Source organism: Syngnathus leptorhynchus, chromosome 11 (assembly GCF_054491065.1).
Source record: "Syngnathus leptorhynchus isolate UIUO chromosome 11, UIUO_Slep, whole genome shotgun sequence".
Taxonomy (NCBI): Eukaryota; Metazoa; Chordata; class Actinopteri; order Syngnathiformes; family Syngnathidae; genus Syngnathus; species Syngnathus leptorhynchus.
Window position 1 is genome coordinate 184824 of NC_141205.1, and position 21188 is coordinate 206011.

At 42.1% G+C, this 21188-nt stretch overlaps 2 protein-coding genes across 8 annotated transcripts; both read right to left on the reverse strand.

Moving 5' to 3' along the window:
* Positions 1-1023: 1023 nt before the first annotated feature.
* phf2 (PHD finger protein 2) lies at positions 1024-13171 on the reverse strand. 7 transcript variants are annotated; one of them, XM_085924742.1, is made up of 23 exons: positions 13068-13171; positions 11887-11972; positions 11433-11547; positions 10498-10658; positions 9321-9462; positions 9041-9227; positions 8742-8904; positions 8234-8321; positions 8045-8151; positions 7609-7700; positions 7413-7502; positions 6939-7277; positions 6581-6700; positions 6321-6430; positions 5947-6125; positions 5770-5837; positions 4925-5103; positions 2759-2893; positions 2547-2686; positions 2164-2259; positions 1973-2082; positions 1614-1896; positions 1024-1351 (listed from the first exon to the last, which is right to left on the reverse strand). In XM_085924742.1, the coding sequence occupies exons 1-23, from the start codon at positions 13163-13165 to the stop codon at positions 1263-1265; spliced, it is 3177 nt and encodes a 1058-aa protein (XP_085780868.1). In that variant the 5' UTR covers positions 13166-13171; the 3' UTR covers positions 1024-1262. The 7 variants fall into 7 exon arrangements, with proteins under 7 accessions (XP_085780868.1, XP_085780866.1, XP_085780869.1 ...); XM_085924740.1 differs by having other exon boundaries at positions 1973-2073; positions 2547-2893; XM_085924743.1 differs by having other exon boundaries at positions 1731-1896; positions 2547-2893.
* A 1593-nt stretch (positions 13172-14764) lies between these two features.
* On the reverse strand, positions 14765-21188 carry barx1 (BARX homeobox 1). Its single transcript, XM_085924471.1, has 4 exons — positions 20669-21188; positions 19650-19917; positions 16594-16678; positions 14765-15499 (listed from the first exon to the last, which is right to left on the reverse strand). Exons 1-4 carry the CDS (start codon positions 20871-20873, stop codon positions 15338-15340), a joined length of 720 nt encoding a protein of 239 aa, XP_085780597.1. The 5' UTR covers positions 20874-21188; the 3' UTR covers positions 14765-15337.

Here is a 21188-nt window from a genome sequence, read left to right on the forward strand (position 1 = left end):
CAACAATGTACTCTGTGACAGATTAGGCAGTATAATCACATGTTAATTTAAGCGTGCCCGCACTCAATTTAATTAGGGTTATGTGTTAAATCAATTACTGTTAAACATGATTTGGGTATTTATAAGAGGATTAAACAGTAATGTTATCCATATTTTGTGCAATCAAGATGGAAAAGTGTGATATCAATGTAATGCGTTTGAGAAGGGACAGTAGTAGGGTTAGCTACACAGCTACACATTGCTATTGCACAGTGAACGCGAGCAACATCGACAACTTTAGTCAAACTACACAAAAGTAAATCTCTTTAAACATAATGAGTTGTGTTTACCGTGTACGCTCTAGACGGTCCAGTTGCAAGCAGAAAATAGAGACATTTCTATTGATAATCGTCATGTTTGTATCCACGGATTTGAATCTTGGCGGGAGTTCCGCCTATTCATGTCATTTCGCGGCACATGACTGCGACGTAATATGATCTAAAACTGTAAATTACAGTTAAAGGTTTTTTTTAAATCAACGCAATCATTTACAACCTTTGACCAGGAAGAATCGTCGCACTATTTCTTTTCTCCCTTGTCTGTGTGTGTATATATATATATATATATATGTATGTGTGTGTATATATATATATATATATATATATATATATATATATATATATATATATATATATATATATAATGTTCAGCACAGCACGGCCACAGGGTGGCCCTTCAGACGTTTCCTGTAGGTAGACGAAAACTCTGCTGGCGAGTAGGTTCTCTGCAAGGCCCTGGCGGAAATTTGTGCTTTATAGTATCTCACCCTTTTAATATTTCTATCGAGACAATACTAAATAAAAAAAAAAAAAAAGACATTGCCTCTGAAAATGCTTTGCAAACTTACCTATTAACAAATCCGCGATTGCACAAACGAATCTGATGATAACCTAAGAGGTTTTTCTGGAAGGAACAAATGGGATCATTTAGCTCTCTCTCAATTTCTGTTTGTGTTTTAGAAACCTGATAATTGATGTAGTAAAGTGAGACATGGTTTATTAAAAATATTTATAGCAGGCTATGTACACTTCATTATCTCAAAGTTATAAAGTATAAGGACAGGCAGAAACGTGTGTATATGTATGTGATGTTTGTCTTGGAAAGTGAAAAATGTATCATTTCTTCTTTCCCATCTTCGCTTTTTTTCCTCGCTGCTGTCAACTTTCAGGAACAAAAGAAAGTGGGACTCAGTTCATGACTTTCCAATCCTACTTTGCCGTATGCTACAAGAGGAGCTGTCCATTTCGATGGATCTTTAAAATCTTTCCAAGTCTCTGTTTCGCTGTTGCCATGCCTTTCTTTAGCCGCTTGGCTGTAAAGTGAAGAAAAGACAATCAGTTAGTGTGCATCAATAAAGGATCTATCTATGTACATCACTTCTTTTAAGTGTCTTCAAACATCAGAGAACTCAAGATTAAACACCCGATGTTTGAAAACGATTGGAAGAAAGAGTCCTTGAACATCTGATCTCCATCCAAAAATGCTGCCCAAATCCAAATGAAAGTCAAAATGGCCAATTTCCTGTTGTCCCTCATTTTCTGCTCCCAAGGGAGACTGACTGCTCACTTACTGACCTTTAGCATCTGCAGAAACGCCACGATCCCCTTTTGTCATAGAGTTGCTGTTGGGAGAGGACGTGGACGGTCGCCTTTGGCTGAGGAATACCCCCGGCACCATGGGCTGGAGCACACCTGATAACTTGAGCGGTTCGCTGTCCAACTCGTGATGCGAAAGGCCGTCGCTTCGGAAGTCCAGGTCGCGATCTGCCGAGCCACTATCTCCAGACATTTGTAGAGGCGACTCCTCTAACAGCGTTGTCTTCTTTTTGACTTTCTTCTTGATTTTTTGTTGTTCCTCCTATTGGCAGTGTTTAAGCCGTGATTTGATTTGCAGAATTTGGAACACCATGAATTAGGCCCCCAAATTTACAGACCTGATGCGAAAGCTTTGCCGCAGCAGCAGCCAAGCCCGTTTCTACGGAGGCCACACGCGCTCCTTCTCTCGCAGGCCTTTCCTGTCGAGGAACTGAGGGTCCTACGCGAGCTGGGAGGAGATTGAGATCAAGACTTCACTCCAAAACAAATAGAATGTCAATGGAATGTTATGGAGCAACAGAATCCAGACCTGTGGGGCTGTATGGAACATCATCATTATTTTTCCGTTTCTTCGATCTGGATTTGAAAATGGGACTGTCCTCCTCAGACTCAAATGACGGATAAACTATGGAAGATGCAACATTCCACATTGGAATCATTACACACAACTTTCAAGCACTAACATGAACATTTTTTTCTGCTTTACGATGGTATTTAAACAAAGAGCGCGGCTCTATTCTAGGTTGAAATAAGGTTCAACATTGTAAACATAGATTTTTTTTTTTTTTGAGAAGTAAAAAAAATAAAAAAGATATGATTTACTGCCAAAAACATAGGCCACCCGTGTCCATTTTTATCATCTGCATACGTACAATGAAAGTGGAACACACGTATATTTATTTTGAGCCTTACCATAATCTGAGTCTTTAAAGCACGCGTCCATGTGGTCCTGGTCATCATAATCAAGAGCCTCAAAACTGCAGTTCTTCTGGGCTTTCTTCAAGTGGTTAGTGGATTGCTTGCGGTTGCCGCCGTGACCAATGGCTCCTCCTCTACTGGCCTTCTTATTAGTCAGTGAACTGTGCATTTGCCAAATGTTCTTTGACTGACTATTAATTCTTAACTGATTAGTGTTCCATTGATGATGCAGCTGATGCTGCTGCTCCTGTTGCTGCTGCAAGTTGTCGGATGATGACAAGTTGGCCATAGACAGCATGCCCTGAATGGCCTCCTGTGTGCTGGGAGATGCAGGTGGCTGACTGTAAATGAATCAAGAAAAAAATTACACAAGCCTTTACAAAAGGTCGCAGCACTGGTCACCAAACAAGGATTTGGGATTCTAGGACATGACATCATAGTAATGCAGAATCAGTTCAATACACCAAGACAATAAGATTTGAAATCCATATTTTGATTAGGGACGTGTGTGTGCTTGATCAATAGACTATTTGTTAAGGGTCGCCCCATTGAAACGCAGCATCTCGTTTTGTTTTCAAGACGGACCCGAGACACTAAGTACAAAAGAAAAGAAAGAAAAGTATTGTTGGACACTCGCTTGAAGTTCAGAGAACAGAAAGTGAGCGTGAAGATCATGTCCTCATCAACACTCGTGCGGGACCACGCTTGACCCTTAGTTCAGAAGTGCGTTGTCCGTCCGGCCATCCATCTTCTATCACTTATCTAGAGTCGGGTCACGGGTGCAGCAGCTTCAGCAGGGAAGCAAGCCCTGACCTTTTCTCCCCAGCCAGCAACTTTGTCCAGCTCACCCCGAAGAAGCCCAAGGCGTTCCCGGACCTTAGTCTCTCCAGAGTGTCCTGGGCGGTCCGGTCCCCCTTGCGGTGGGGCATGCCCGGAACACCTCCCCAGGGATCCTCATTGGATGGCCGAGCCACCTCATCTGGCTTCCTCTCAACGTGGACGAGCAGCGGCTCAACTCTGAGTCTTTCCTGGATGACCGAGTGCCGGGCAACTTGGCTCCTCCATACTTGGGATACACAAACCCTTCCACCACCAAGTACGACATTCCGACGACAGCAAAGTTGTGACGATTTGCTTATAAACGAATAGGATTCGCCCAACGGAAAGGGAAACCGGGAAGTCACCCGGAATCGGCTCTCGGTGCTTCCCTTCTCGACACCTTGAAGGAGATGAGAGAGAGGCCCGATGGCGCACCCTCCTTTGCACGAGTCTTGGCTTTTGCCAGCTCGTGTGGCTGAAAGACTTTCCACCGTGGGAGTAAGGCCCTTTTCAAATACAAGACTTGTGTCGATTGATGTGTGGCCAGCACATGCAACATTAAGTGCTAATGTGAAAACAGGGCAATCCAAGAGCCCCCAGTCTTCATTTTTTACATTCTTCCCCTACCTCCGCTGCTGAGGCCGGCCCGGTAGTGAAGAGAATGAAATTCATGTCTATTCAGGCTGATGACCCTGCCCCGTTAGGACCGTCGGAGGTGCGTCAGGCAAAAAGGTTCTTACCTGTGCTTTCCAAAGACTACAGTACCAACAACTGCAAAGAGGTGCGTACTACGTTGACAATTTACAATTGGTTCGGTAAGATAAGGTCACTCCAGGTAAAGATTCATGATCCCAGTATCAAGCGTCATTCCCGTAGTTTAGAAAATGTTACGTTTTCTCTCCTTTGTTAGCAATTTGATATCCGCTTCTGTCACTACTGGATTGTTTTTGCCTGTATTTATTATTTGAGTAGCTTAGAAATATAACAAATATGACTTATTGAGATGTAGGGATTCCTTGGAAACTAGCCATTTCATTGCTGTTTTCTTAGAAAGAGAGAGGAAAAAAAATGCATGAGGTATCCAATTAGAGATAGGCACATATCTTACCAATAAACGAGCCGTCTGCTCATGAGACCGGAAGTGGAATGTTCATGTTCAACTGGCCATCTCTGTATTAAATAGTATTCAACAGTTAATATCTCAGTCCATTTTGATGACAGTAGCCACCTGTCGGTCCTTGATTACGTTTGTGGCTTTGGTCCTGTATTTGGTCCCAGAGAGTGAGGCATCAGTTACACATTGTCAGAACGTTTGCCTTCCATGCCTCTGCTCTCTGTTGTTACTTTGAAATTGAGCACATCAAGACTTTTAGTTTTCCCACTCACGTCTACTGTCTGCCTCTGGGTCCCAATCCTGCACCAAACGTGACAGCCTCCAAACCAAATTAGGAACTCAAAGGTAAAAGGTGCACTGATTTACAAAGACGGCGGGCGGGCACGTGAAGCGTCAACAAGCACTGAGAAGAAGACAAAATCAACTGAGGTCTGCCTACCTGTTGGTGCTGTAGTCAATTCCACCCACTTGCTTGCTGGCTTGCAGCAAGTCAAGAATACCTGCCGCACTGCCACTTTTTTTACTTGTATTTGTATTGAAATTGCAACATTTACCCTCTGGCTTGGTGTCTGTGTCAAAATGTAGACTTTCTTCATCTGAAGAATCAGCAATCTGATTCTAAAAAAACAAATACCAAGGGAACAAACATTCAAATATGTAAATACAATTGATACAGATTAAAAACATGCAAACAAAATGAATCATGCGTCCGTCCTTTTACAAGTTCTGTTGGGAACATTGCAGCGGGAATGCACGTGGGAGTGTTTCATACATGTACATTGAAGATTCATGTTTCAAAGAAAAAATCACCAAAAACTAAATATGGCCAGTGTACGTATTGCACAGCATTGGATCTCTTTGGCATGAGCGTACGTCACAACAATACGACATAAAATATGGACGTTCCAAAAACATGTCTGAACTTTAGAAATGCCAAAGCTTGTTACAATAAATCTACTAGAGTATAACAAAAGGAAAAAAATGCAAGATGATGAGACAAAGATTAAACCTAGTACTAAAAATAGAGAGAGAAACGATGACGATAATACTGTCGTTCCATTTAGAAGTAGAAGCCACTGTCGTGGACAATTGACAACATTTGGTAGTTTGGCTCAGCATTACGCTACTGACCTTTCTTTATGCAACATAAGCACTGGCCTGACATTGAATTTGTTTTCGTGTTTCGGTTGAAACTTTCTCTCTTTTCTTCTTCCGGTATCACATTTCCAGATCAATATAAATGACAAAAATGACAGCCTCTGATGATGATAAGTAGTTCCATACCTTTGACACCAAGGGCTTGGTCTTTGGGTTATTGGTTGGTCGAATTGGCTGTCTGATTTGTGAAAGAACTGCAAAACCAAAGGAAGGATTCAAAACAGAGGGCTCGCTCGATCGCTCGCTCACTCACTGTACATTGTACAGTACAATGTACTGTGCGTACGACGTGACATTACTCACAGGTAAATTCTTTCTTTGTGGTGTTCCTTTTCCGTCGAATGGGAAATTCATCAATCTTCAGTTCTCCCTCGTCCGAGACGTACTCGTACTCATCTCTGACTGGCTTGTGTTTGTCCTCTTTTAGCTCTCGTATTGTCCCAACAACACTCGCGTCAACGTGATTTTTCATTGGCTTTGTGCTAAATGGGAAAGGGCAGGACAAAAGGGAACGGCTTAGGCAGGCACTTAGTCGCTTGAAGCTTGAATTGGCTTCAACTCTTCTCCGACGCATTCGAGACACGATTAAAAAGACATCTCTACGCCTTGGATTTAGCCGTCCGTGCTGGCCCATCGGGCTGCAGTTTGTGCTCTCTGTCCTGCCATTCTGTACATACCCCAGGATTTTCTTGCGAGCCAGTGTCAAACCGGCTTTATTGGCCAAAACCGATGTCCTGTCAAATTTGCAGTCCTCTTCCATCTTTAACAGGGAGTCTGGTTTACTATTCTGTGGAGCAAAAAGAGAAATGATGTCACATAAGCACAAACAATTCATATTGACCCAAATCATCTTTTGCTATGCCAGCAAATAAGGACGCCTGACTCCAATTTGGACATTTGGACTCATGCAAAGTTCAATCTTTTTTAAAGGTCTCACCTTGTACTTCCATTTTGCTTCAGTCTTGTTTTTATTATGCCCTCTAGTTTTGTTGAACTTTTCCACAATTTTTTGCTTCAATGTTTCCTTTTCTGAGAGTGTCACCATTTTCTTCACAACCTGGAAAAAAAGAATATAGGACAAAATTCATAATTCAGATGTGCACGTGTGTGTGTGTGTGTGTGTGTGTGTGTGTGTGTGTGTGTCTGTGTGTGTCTGTGTGTGTGCAGTGATCGATGGATCGATCGATATAGATATAGATATATAGCTATATAGATATCGACCGATCGATGGATCGATTGACAGCGGTGTACCAACAGTTGTGTTAAATTCAAAAGTCGTCTGCCAATGTGCTTACCTTTGGTTTTGTTGGCTGGTCCAGGTTTAAGATATCCTTGGCATGGGACTCAAGAGCTTCAAAACTGGAGGCTTTAGGTGGAGCGGGTGAGTCGTGTAAAAGTGTGATTTTCTTCTTATCTCCCTCTTTGGCCTTGAGTATTTTCTGAGATTTTGGAGCCTTGGTCATCTTTGGGGGTTTGTGTGGTGGTCTATGCGGTTTTGGGAAGTTGCTTTTGGTTTTGACAGTCTCAAAGCTCGGCGAGTGAACCTCAGCTGGTGAAAGAGGATCTTCAAGATCCGAGTGGGGTGATGGAGGACTCTCCAATGGCAACTCGCTCTTAACGGCTTTCGTGGCATTCTAAACACAGAAAGCGAGCAACAATTAAGTTATCTTTTGAGAAATCTGGACAAATCTGGACAGCTCAGGTCCACCGTGTTTGATAAAATCATCATAATGCATGCGTAATATTTGGACCAAATGCAATACAGGTACCTCCGAGAGTCTTATTTCTCTGGCAAGATCTTTAATGAGCTGTGAAGGTTTCATGTTTTCTGGAAGTTCATCTTCATGTTCTAAAAGGGCCTTACGAGAGAGACAGCGAGAGAGAGAGAAAGCGAGAAACAGAAAAAAAAAAACATGTTTATCAAATAGATCCTGACAACACATATCCATCACTTAGAATCCGTACCTGCTTTTTGGTCCATGCTCTGAAGGCTCCATTGATGATTTTGGCACCATGGATCAGATATGGAGCTGGCTGCCTATTTGCTTTATGTAGACCTGCGTAAACGGATATAGACAGTCATTATTACTGATAAAAAAATAATGAAGCATTTTGAAAGTGTAAGCAAAGCAAACCAAAATACTACATAGATAGGTGGCCGGTAATATTGAACTCATGCTTCCAAGCTCAGACAACTCTTTTGAAGTATGATGCGTGAATAAACGAATAATATCAAAATCTCCCCGGTCAGCAGAAGGTACATATTGCTACGAATTTTCTGGCTATTTTTCCAACGACGGCTATAATCTCTGCTTCCATTGGCTAGGTGTATGATGTCAATTCGGGCTGCCCCGATACAAAACATTTTCAAACAAAATGTGGCTTAAAACTAAGCGTTCACCTTTGAATCGTTCAAGAAGATGACGTCCCACGTACCAGCATGCTGTTTCAAAGTTGGGAAACGGTGTGAGGGTTTTCACCTTTAGTCTCTTCTCAATTTCATTTGCTCTAAGGAAAATCAATGGTTTGAGTGACAGTGCAAAGAAAAACGCAAGGTTCATTTTGTGTTTGATCAAAGTGGTGTTCAGACCTCATCTGCATCTCCACGCTCAAGTTGTGGACAAAATGGCCAGAGAATGCCAAGCAGTCCACCGGAGTCAGAATTGCATTGATCCAACCTGAACAAATGCACACCGTTATCAATATCAAACTTAACAACCGTGTATGAGATCACAGACTAGTAATTATACCACACACCCAGACAACTACCAAAATCAGTATCTATATCTATCTATATCTATCTATATCTATATCTATATCTATATCTATATCTATATATATATATATATATATATATATATATATATATATATATAAAATGAGTTATTCTTATTGCATTACATTTAATCAAACAAAATACTTGTTCTATTAAATATGTGTTTGGGCAATTCTTATTTTTGTCCCTTTTAAGAAAAATACAATTCGAATATTTCATATTATCAATGGAAAAAAATGACCAGTTTTGCCTCCTCAAAATAGTCAGTCACTGGACTGGTATTTTTGAAATATGATTGTCACAGGTAGTTTGGCAGTTGAACCTGATGGAATGAACAAAGTCTGTCCTTGCTTCAGACAGCATTTGTAACACTTGTCCACTTGGTCAGCAAAGAACATTTCGCTGCGGATGGACGACGACCTCCAGCGTTCGTACAGAGAAAGGTTGGCAGAGGTGGGCTTGATGAGAAAGAAAATCTTTTCTCCCTGGAAATACGTACATGACATCCATTTTCAAATTCCTTCTTTGGCATGCACAAACTTGGTCAAGAAAGCGGATTCTGATTTCTTGTTTTTGGAAAGAAAAGGTGTACAGAACACGAGTTAGGAAAGGAGTCTGTACCTTTAGTACGTGATACCAGACAGAGGCGCCGCCGCACTCGATGTGGAAATCTGTGTAGCTGTCTTTGACGCATATCAGACAGTATTTAGTGACTTTAGGCTTTCCAAGCAGGGCGTCTTCAGGCCAGTAGTTTTCAACCCAAGACAAATTGTGCACAATTTGGGGACCCTCCACAATATTACTCATCCTGTTCCAAAGAAAAGGTACAAAATGAATTTGTACGCCATTGTCACACGGTCAAAATTGAATAATATTTGGAAGTTCTTCACCGAGCGTGTACCTTGAGTCAGAGAACTCCAGATTGATTATATTTAATACTTTCTTTCGGTTTGTGCTGTAATAATAATCGACAAATTCTTTAAGCTTCATCTTGCTATCAGTCTGTTTAGTGACATCGACGACGTCAACTGCGACGTCAGGACCTGAGATGTAAAAAATAAATAAACGTGGCAAAATTACACATGTTCATGAAAAAAGAATAGGCACCCATCCATCCACCCATAGTTTGTATCCGGGATCTCGTTCTTTCCGTCACAACCCTCAGAACGCGGAACGTATAGATCGAGCACTAAATGGAGCTTTCCTTTTCGACTCGGCTTCCGACCCCCCCCCCCCCCCCTTTCTAGTCTGAACCTTTCTGGCCGCCTCGCACACCAGCTCGGGTTCCTTCCGTGCCAGAGAGTTGACATTCCGTGTCATCGCAATCGGACAGACCGACAACATCAAATCTCGAGATTCTTGGCGAGCAGTACGCAAGTTTCTGACCAGGCCTTGTGTTAGGGTTGAATAGATTAGGTTGATCATATTATGTTGGAATGTAATCAGTAATAATTAACCTAAGCTTGTCCTGTCTTAACAAAGTAGTAGAACAAAGTGCTAAGATCCTTTGCACTGATTGACCAATTGTAGAAGACGCAATCAAAGTTGTTCTGTCTACTCAACATCGTAAAACAACCCCTGCTATGATGTGATCAGAGGCCAGGTGTTTCACCCCCACCTTGGCCACCACACATGTAAATTGTCACCCCCACCCTTCTTCTCTCAATAAATACTGTCTTGCATGAATGCAACGGCAGACTTTGTTCGGACATTGCTGTGTCTACAGCAACGAACAAATTCTCCACTTGCAGAGTTTGTTCGGACATTGCTGTATCTACAATGACGAACAAATTCTCCACGTGCAAGTGTTCAAAAGGGCATACTGTCTCCTGTGTGGTTCTTGCACAATAAGTTAGAGTCGGAACATCTCTAACACCTTGCCTAAATCGAACTGAACAGTGGTTTGGCGATCCTGTTTACAGTGCGCTCCGTAATTAGTATTGGACAATCTCACGGCACACCGGTGTGTCACGACACAACGGTTGGGAAACATTGCTTGACAGGATGACAAAACAATATGCGGCCGACATTACCGCGGGAACAATATAAATCAAGGTTGTCGGTCGTTTTGTCCTTACCGACGTAATTTTCCACATCGCTGATGTAAAAGGTGGGAGGCGGCATGGACATGCCCAAACCATCTTTTTTGGGAACCAGGATGGGTTCCTCAAAACCGTTCTCCTCCAGGTAATCCATCGTCAGTTGAGTACCACTTAGTTTAACAACAATATCCTCAGCACTGGAAACAACACACAAAAGCCCAGTGAAAAATGCCTTTCAATAAAATTGTAATGCACATCATAAAACTTGGCAAGCAGCATATCAAATGAGTCAATGTAAAATGATCATGTATTGTGATCATACAAATAATCAGCATTATTCAATGTTTTTATTTTTCTGATGTTATAACTTGACCAGCTCAAGCGGTGACTCGACGTCACCTTTAGTGGATGTATCCGGAGACGGAAAAGCCTGGACTCATTTCCCAAAATACTATATAGTACGTGCGTATAGTACTTCACTCTGGTGTGAGTCACTTTGAGGACGCAGTTGCTTCACACACACACCAGACAGTCTGAGGTTGCATTTAATGTCATGTGAGTGCTTACACACACCCACAAAAATCTGATTCTGCCCAAATATCTGAGCATTAAAACTTCCAAAGTGAAGCTAACCCTCCATCTTTTTCTTAGTCCATAATTTAATAGATGGTCCAAATGGCACATTCGGTACATCTCTGTATCAAACGTTCCATACCTAAAATTCTAAATCCCAATACATGTACAGTTGCATCCGTCATAATCGCTCTGTCACGTGGCTGAGGAATTGCCACCACATTTGATTCCTCATCATCATATGACGACGAGTCTTCAGCAGAAGCCAGGGAAGACTAGTGGAAAACCAGTTACGTCAAATGAGTTGGATGGCCGCCCGCAGCGTGTGCTACTATCTGTCTGATATCCCAAATTTACAATTTGAATAATACATTTGAAAAACTGTAAAACAGGCTTACCTTGGAAATGTTCTGCTACGGAGCTCCTTTATGAAAACTTGACTTCCATTCTGTACGGCTCGGACATCTGTGCTTTGCCAAGGGTCCTGTTTGTTCCAATGCCTTTTCCTTTTTACTTAAGACGACGACGACGACGACAACAACAAAAAGCAATGACATCAATGAGAGTAAGTACTTTCCCCTGACTCAAATGAGCTACTTGCTATACTCAAGACACTTGCTACATGACGTAAATAGTATGTATTCTCATGACAGGAAATCTTCCATGAGGCTAAAATGATCTCACCGATGAGATGAAATAAACTGATGGGTAACAAAAAAATCAAGTTAGGTGTTTCACGGGGCAGTCATTGATTAGATGTATCATTACATTCCATCTCAAAAAGTCATGCACTTTTTAAAGATTTCATCCACATTAGACATGCTATGTACTTTGAATAAATATTCTACATACATGTGGATTTGCCGTGGGTCTTCTCACAATTTGGACAATGGTACATGTCAATGTCTGGGGCATCATCTTCGTCCACACCGACGCAACTGAAAAGCATGCAAATAGTTCACTTAAAAAGTACATTACGGGATGCATTTATTTGGGGCAAGCTTTCAATTTTCAAACTTTATATCTTCAAGCTGTCGATGAAACCCTCAATGTTTCAAAACAATCGGATCAAATGTCTAGGGGTTTGATCAAAGATGACCTCGATATAAGACCAAAATCGCTATCCGATTGCGGAATCAAGTCAAAACGGTACGGTGCACTTCCTGTGAGACTGGCTTCAAAAAACGATGTAAGGATTGGGCCGGTCCATACGTATGCATGCCTGCCAATTTTGTAGCTCTGGGTGGAACGTAACAACCTCGAATGCTTGCTTAAGTAGGGATTTTCGAAAGCAACTGTCTCGCCCCTGTTGTCAAAAATATTGTTTTTCCGTTGTCGTCACCGCTATAAATCCAGTCTCGCTGGAATGCTATTCGGGACTCGGCGTGTATGTACGTACGTACGTACGTACAGTGGTCATCATCGTTTTCGTGACCCAAAAAAAGAAGAATAAAATCACGTCCTGAAAGGCTCCATTCCTGGAGGGATGTCGCAAACGCGAGACAAAACACACCGTAATGCATATCCACCAAATAAAAGCGCGATCAAGGCTGCCTTTTGTCAATTCACTGGGCGAGAAACTCCATTCTTAGAGGGATTTCGCAAACGTTGCACAAAACAGACGATATTGTATACACCAAATAACAGCGAGAGAGAATATCGACCAAGGCTCTCTCTCGCTCTCTCGCTCTCTCTCACTCACTCACTGTGCCGTCCGTCCGTCCGTCCCCTCTCATCGGGCATGTCATATCGTATTTAAACTCCTAGGAATGGCGAAGCCCACGAAAAGATCGTTAAAGCACATCCATGTTTTGGAAGGATATGTTGCGAGTTATTCGCCAAATTTCCCAACCGAGCTCAATGACTCCCTCCCTCCGCCTTCTTTGAGCGGCCTCTCTTCAGATGTAGATGAGCGACCGAGTCACAAAGCTGTCAAGCACGCTGAGGGAGGGAGGGACGGCTCGACGTTTTTATTTAGCCTCCTCAAATGCAAACACTCGCTAAATTGCACCACATCAAATCAAGCACTTTACCTGCCGTGAAACCAGTCTTTGCAAGCATCGCACTCAATCATAAATTGGGTCACGTCGTAAGGTAATCTGCAGATGCAATAGACGGGTACAGTCGCCATGTTCGATTCACGGCCACGGCGTGTGCGCGCGCGCGTAGGGGGAAGGGGCGTGCGTGCGCGCGCGCGTCTGCGCGCGCGTCTGCGCGCGCGTCTGCGCGCGCGTCTGCGCGCGCGTCTGCGCGCGCGTCTGCGCGCGCGTCTGCGCGCGCGTCTGCGCGCGCGTCTGCGCGCGCGTCTGCGCGCGCGTCTGCGCGCGCGTCTGCGCGGGATGTCTGCTCTCACGGGACAAACGAACTGAAAACTATACTGTATCTCCCTTCACACAATATAAAAAACAAAAAAATCCACTCAAATATAGAGTAAGATCTTTCCGTGCCAGAGAGTTTGCATCTACTTTAATTGGGTGAAATTAAACATCTTGTTTCGAGACTAACCTGGCAAGAGCCATATTCACAATGGAAGAACTCCTTATTTCTGCACTTACCTCATTGTTGCGACACAGTTAGGTTGTCTCTCTACCACAATTATGTAGCACTTGAAGGCGACATCCACAACTAATGTGAGTGGATCGAAGTGTCAACCGAGCCTTTAGGTGCCAACACAAGCACGAAATTGACTGGCGATGTGTAAACCTTTATTAAGAGGGGAAGAGGTCCTCCCCGCTCTTGGCCTCTTGAATAAAAGGGAAGTCACTCCCTCCGCATACAAACACCGTCAACACGCACGAGACAAGTCAATAGGTACTTGACCCGGTTGGGGACGATTACAGGGACAGTCGAAAATCCACTTCTATCCTTTCTAGACAACCTCTACTGTAGTTTTGGACCTCTATGGCAAGCAGGCGGCAACAGTCAGCCAGATCATCGGAACATGGAGAAACACAGTTGTGAAGTTCAGTCAGGCTTGTTTGTATACAAACTTTGAGAGTGGGTGCCTTCAAAGCATGGGATAATACAGGTATTATCACTGCAACTCTGCCACCCATTGTACTTTGATGATGTCAAATTTCATTTTTTCCACACAATTATTTCCCGTTTCGTATTGCCATTGAATTGCTGTCGATATGTACAAATTTGAATGTGACGGATTACGATATCTGCTTGTCAGGTCAAGTGAAGAGTGAATTGTCCTCGTCTAAATGTATAATTATGAATGTTTGTTTGCACGTACCATGTCTCGCCTCCCATCTTACCAGGAGTCAGCTCGGATAAACACATACCAGCAACCCTCTATAAAATAACCCTCTATGCAACCTATACGTATGTTTATTTCACAATGAGAAGCGTTGCATTGCCAATTGCGTTGCGCGCGCACACCCACACACACACACAGACATGCACTCATTGAAACAAAACATGCATTTTACCTGCGAAAAAATTCCACTGTAGTGCCATGCAACAAACAGCTGGTTTTATGGAATGTGGCAACCTTTACAGGGCAATCACAATGTACTAAATGTGTCGGTTTTGTGCGGCGGCGACTCTGGTGTCATTCCAAAAAGATAGGTTAGGGTTAGGTTAATTGACCACTCTATATTGCCCTATGTGATATGTCTTGTCACCGTGGGATCGTTGGAAACGCAATTTCGATCTCTTTGTGTGTCTTGACGTGAAGAAGTTGACAATAAAGCAGACTTTGACTTTAGGTGCGCTTGTGACTGTTTGTTTTTTCAATGTGTGACCTGCAATAGGCCGGCAACCTGTTTTGCCCGAATTCAGCTGCGATAGGCTCCAATAGCCCGCCGCAGGATCAATGGCTTCAGATCGCGGATGAATGGACATCCGCATTTTACAAATCCAAATTCCTCAATAAATGCTGTTTTCCATTGCCCCGTGAAAAACAAGACGATATGCGGTAAAAAAAAAACCCGTCTTGTTCCCAAGTCAAGTCAAGATGGCCAGTTAAGAGCAACGGTCGTAACGGTCGTAGGCTACTTGCCAAGGTGCGAGTGTTCTTTACAAGGGTCCCGGGCACAATTTGATACATTTTTCAGGCCAACCTTGGGCGGTGGCGGTTTTTGCCCCACGGCTCTCCCGTTCATGAGCAGTAGCGATGATTATAATATAGGCCTACACTTTCTTGGAAGATGAGCTGATCAAAGACGTTTGCTTGAAAAAAAAGCATTCCATCTCGATGAGGACCGCTGTTCATACCGCACCGTTCAAATGCCGACTTTAGCATACTATGTACATATGTGTGTCACAGGGCTGAAATGAATCAATCCATTCCTTCCTATTTAGTGTTCGTGAAATGAGAGCTGGAGACTTCAAAATGGCCTTGGGTGGCAGAATTGGATCTTTTTTGCTCAGAGAGTTGCTGACTGCTCGGGATGGAATGCTTCTTTGGACGGCCTTTTGGTTTGGTGGGTGACTCCAGACCACCCCCCTGCAGCACCTGAAATTCCAAAATTAGCAGGAAAGTGCGGTTAGATGCGACAAGCATACTGGCTGTTTGCACATTGTACATTACAATTTGAAGACATTGATAAATGTGACACTTTCACCACATTTTCTTTTGAATTCGATATTTGAAACCTTTTCTCATTCAAATTAGTAGCGGTCCCAATTCAAATTCAAAGTGAAAATATTAATGGGACTCACCTGTGACCTTCCAAAGACAGTTGGCAACTTTTACATTGTGTTTGTCAGAGTCACATACTAATAAACATATAGTCTGCTAGCTGGCCATACCGAACAGCATTACATCAAGGCATCATCGGCGTCATTCTAAACCCTTCTCCCCCTTTTGTTCTCAGTTGAGAGTTGTGGCTCTCTGACTGACTAAACTTGAAAAGGGGGGAAGGGGACTGACAGGATAGCAAAAGAACGAGAAACGCGTCAAACAAAAGCTGAAAAATAAAACTGCCGAACAAGACGGACGACAGTCCGCAATATTTGACCACTGTAAACGGGAAGAAAAAAAAATAAATCACGACATGGATTGGGCAATATTTGACCGCTGTAAATGGGGAAAAAAAATTCTGACATATTGGATAAGAAGACCATAAATACTAAAAATGCAACCTGTCACATCGAGTGATAAAGAAGACACGTCACAGCGCTCAGCTGACAACCTCTGAAGAAGGAGGCACCCAAACTTGTCAGGTAAATACAAATGTTACCTTATGGTCTTTAAAAAGAAAAAAAGAGATTATTCTGGATGAAAATTGTCAATTTCTTGCTTTATTGTCTTGCTATTTTCTAATGAGATAATATATAAAACAGCATCATTCCTCACCATATACCTCTGTTTTTTTTGTGTGTGCATTAAAATAAGTTAAAGATGAAAAATGACAAAGTGGCATCCTGCGATATTTTCAGTCGTCTAGCCCTGAAAAGAAAAGTTTGGACACCACCTGGCACCGGTCCACGGTAATAGCATTCATTTCAAACAAATGTCCAATAAAATGTACAGTACATGTATGCATATCTACTGTGATTTTTCATGAATGATGACATCATGGCTATTAGCTATGCCTTCAAACTTACAATTTTCTTCCATTTCATCCTTCTGTTCTGGTACCATGTTTTGACTTGGAGTTGACTGAGACCCAGCGACTCAGCAAGGTCTAATCTGTAACCAATGAGTGGAAACATTTCAATACAATGACAATTTTGCATTCACGTAAGAGCTCAACAGTTAAGTGTGAGGCAGGTGAGAGTAGGCATATACAAATACATATACATACGTACATACATACGTACATAAATACATACATACATACATACATACATACATACATACATACATACATACATACATACATACATACATACATACATACATACATACATACATACATACATACATACATACATATACAGACACACCATATTTTATGCTATTGTTTGATTTGTGCATATTGTCTCAGATATGGAAATTAAACATGACAACACCGGCCGGGTCATACCAAAGACTATAAAAATGGAACCCATTGCCTCCCTGCTTGGCACTCAGCATTAAGGGTTGGAATTGGGGGGTTAGATCACCAAAAATGATTCCCGAGCGCGGCGCTGCTGCTGCTCACTGCTCCCCTCTCCCCCAGGGGATGGATCAAAATCACATGGGGATGGGTTAAATGCAGAGGACAGAGCCCTTTGAGACTGCTTGTGATTTAGGGCTATATAAAAACTTGACTTGACTTGACTTAACACCTGCGGCTTACAGTCCAGTTAGGGTTAGGGCTTATATTTTATTGTCCCCTAATTTTAGCTGGCGCACTTATGTCCGCACGGATTCACTTTCGGGGCATTATTTCCGGGCCTACTACCACAGCTAAGTACGTTTTGTATTTAATTAGTGTTATTTTGTGATGTCGAATTTTTTTCCAGCTCATTATTTGTCTTTTAAATGTAAGAAGCGCCACATACGGACCACGTAAGGCGGTGCCGCAAGCTTTTGCTCCCTCTAATGTACTTTGGTTGTCTTTTGTGCTTTTATGTATCGTTGCTTTGGAACGCGACGGCTTCACTTCTCGACGCTTCTTCTGGAGCTAATTAGTGTCCAGATCCAGGGCTGTACTGGATTTGTGTACATTAGAGCTGTCACTTTAATACATTAATTAGGTCGATTAATTAGCATGCAAATTAATAGACTATGAAAATGAACACAATTAATGGCGCACGCGTTTCAAATTTGGCCCAATGAATGACACATAGGCTGCAAGGCTGCACTAGTACGTGCCTTGTTCCAGCGCCGCTAGTCATGAGTAAATGTTTTGTTCTACTACCCCCCCAAATGAATTAAATACCACTTACCTCAATAAACACTCTGTTGAATTGGTCTCGGACATTCTCACACACACTGTTTAATTACTCTATGACTTGGTAGATATTGTTCGATATTATACAGCAGATTGCAGCAAAAGGAGCAAAAGTAAGGCAACAATTCAATAATCAACACAGCTATTCAAGCTAAACCATTTGTTTTTAGGAAACAAAGTAAAATAAATAAGGTAAAACGCAACTATCATGCGCACAACAAACAACTTGTCATCTTGGAACATAAAATAAAGGGAAAAGATTTCATCTTAAGTTGTAAAGCGTCAATGGTAAACGTCATTCCAGCCAGTCACACGTTTTGGTTGTTGTTTTTTTTGCCAAAGTCACACTTTCAGTGTGTTGACCTTCCCATTTTGAAGCTGCAGCTACAGTACAAAAGTGTTACGTTTGCTTGTACACCAAGTAGTAGACAAAGTGGATTTTAAAAAACAAAACAAAAAAATCCATTTCGTATTTTATTTTACTGTTTTGTAATACATTTTTAAATAATGCACCCTACCTAATTGATTTGCTGATGTGCTTGACCTTTTTCATTTTGAATTTCATTTATTCAGCACACTATACAGATAAAAATAGGGATTTAAAATTTTCTCTTCTTGGTGTTTTCAACTCAAAATCTTTATTTGGGGACCTTTATTATTATTATTAATCTTAATTAATCTAGTTCATTACAAATTATGCAACTAGATTTTTTTTTATCACCTCACAGCAGTATATATATGTATAATATATCTGAGTGTGTGCATGTGTACTCTCGCTCTCTCTCTCGCTCTCTCGCTCGCTCTCTCGCTCGCTCTCTCGCTCGCTCTCTCGCTCGCTCTCTCGCTCTCTCGCTCTCTCTCTCTCTCTCTCTCTCTCTCTCTCTCTCTCTCTCTCTCTCTCTCTCTCTCTCTCTCTCTCTCTCTCTCTCTCTCTCTCTCTCTCTCTCTCTCTCTCTCTCTCTCTCTCTCTCTCTCTCTCTCTCTCACACACACACACACACGCACACGCACACGCACACACACGCACACCCCAATTTCGCACATTACATTTTACTGTGTCAAACTCATTTTTATTGCAGGCTACTTTGTAGTTACAGCTTCCCTCAGACGGCCGTTATGACAGTGACGCCAAATAAAGGTTTAATGATTTCGTATTAATACATATAAATAACAAATGAAAGGATTGCGAATTTTGGAAGAATATTTTCAATGATTGTTCAAATTGTTGTAAAAAGGTGAGCAACATTTCCTTGTGGGGTGAATAAAGTCATATTTGGTCTCATGTAATCCAAAATAACATGGCAGGGTGGATTTGGCCCCCGGGCCTTGAGTTTGACACGTGTGCTCTATATCAGTCTATTTTGTCCCAATCTGAACATGGAGTAAAAAAAAAATGACATTGAGAACAAGTTTGGAGTGATATTTACAAAATATTTTTATATATATATTTTTTTAGTAATGTGTGGGTTCATTCCTCACACCTTGAGTCACCCTTATGTGAGTAAAAGCTTGTCAAAATCTCTCCTTATAAAATGTACTTGCAACTTCTGTGTGAACAAAAAACGTTATTTATTTTGGAGTAAATATTACTCCAAACATGTTTCAGTGTAGAACATACTGTGAATATTTTACTCTCTTCCAATTGTTCATTTTTCACTCTCTTGCTATTGTTTATTTTTGAAGTTTCCGTGTGTTCCGAGTGGGAACATATAGGCAATTAGACTATAGACTAGCCAATTGGATGATTTTTTTTTTCTTTTTTTCTTGGCTCTAATCACTTACCTGTCAGGAGTAGAGAGATATTTCTGCTTCTCGAAGCGTTTTTCTAGACCCATCAACTGTAGTTCAGTGAACACGGTTCGGCTCCGGCGGCCCTTCTTGCTTTTGCCGGCTCCGTCGGATTCGTGGTCTAATTTTGCCCGGAGGTGAGGATCAAGAGACAAATGGCGTGAAGGCACGCCGACGTGCAGATCTGCGGCAGCCGAGAGGAGCGGGCACGGCAGCGGGGCCAAGGGGAACTTCACCAGGTTAGTCCGGTCAGCCTTTAACGCTTTGAGAAGGAAAATGGGGAAAGATGGGGGGGGAAAAATGAATAAGGCAAATGAGGATTTTCATTTGCTATTTTTCTTATTTCTCATCACATTGTTTTGGCCTTATAAGGCTGACTGAAACAAAAAGTAAATATGTCCATCGGTGCCTGGTTTTTATTTATTTATTTATTTATTTATTTATGTCATTTAAAATATATTTTTGACGTATACAATTATAAATCCAATTATCTATAAACACAACTTTCGTTAAAGCCATGATGCGGTAACATCCCTGAGTCATTAATAAATGTTCCGAGCCTACTGTAAGAGTCTTATTTATCATCGAAGAAGACTAGGCTTTTCAGGTGATGAATGCAATATGTCTTACTACTAATAATATGTCCGATTAAGGAATCGAATGTATTCTTATATTACTAGGCCCCGTTTGGATTTGACCAAGCCAATTTACATAAAACCGCATCATCTCGGATACTTTCGATTTATTTACGGGTGGTTTTCGATAGAAAAAAAAACATACAGCATTTTAAAGTAATAGTTTTGCATAATTTTCCGTTTAGTCTAGACAACTTGAAGTCGCGTGGGGAAAAAAAAGGGGGGGGGGGGAGTTTCCAACATGTTTGTTTTGTTTGATTAAAACGCTCTTACTACATAGAAATGACTCCGCTGTGTTCGATATCGAATTAATGCGCGTAAGTGAATAACTAAATCACTTTCAAAGTGAAAAGGCCGATCGTTTAAGTTTGTTCTTACCCATTTGGTTACGGAACGCACGAGTGGTAAGGAGCGCGTGTACTCCGAATTTGAGAAGCTCTCTCGTCGGCGCCGCAACTTTGTCTTCGCGATGATCGGTGAGAATCTCCTCGATCATGAAACTGCGATAGCGATGCGTCCCCTGAACTTTCCGAGGACAGTAAAGTGCCCCAAGGTCCAAAGGATGTTGCTGCTGCTGCTGCATGACGTGTAGAGGCAGGCCACCTGTTTACAGCACAAACTAGGCAGCTCTCATATTCCCACTGCGCTGAGCTTCCGTCCGAATGTCAACGTGTCACATCAAATTGATCGTGAGGAGTGGGGCAGAACAAAAATAGCTGAGCTGAGCAGCAGGAGCAGCAGCGTCCTCTTCCGTTTTAACTTGTTGGCCAAACGTACGAGTCAAATGAACGTACTCCAACTCACAAATCCTGCCTGCCTGCGTGATCATGCCCACTGATGGGAGGGACCGCCGCGATGGATGCGCGGACGACCGACGGTGGACGGCTTTCAATGGCTG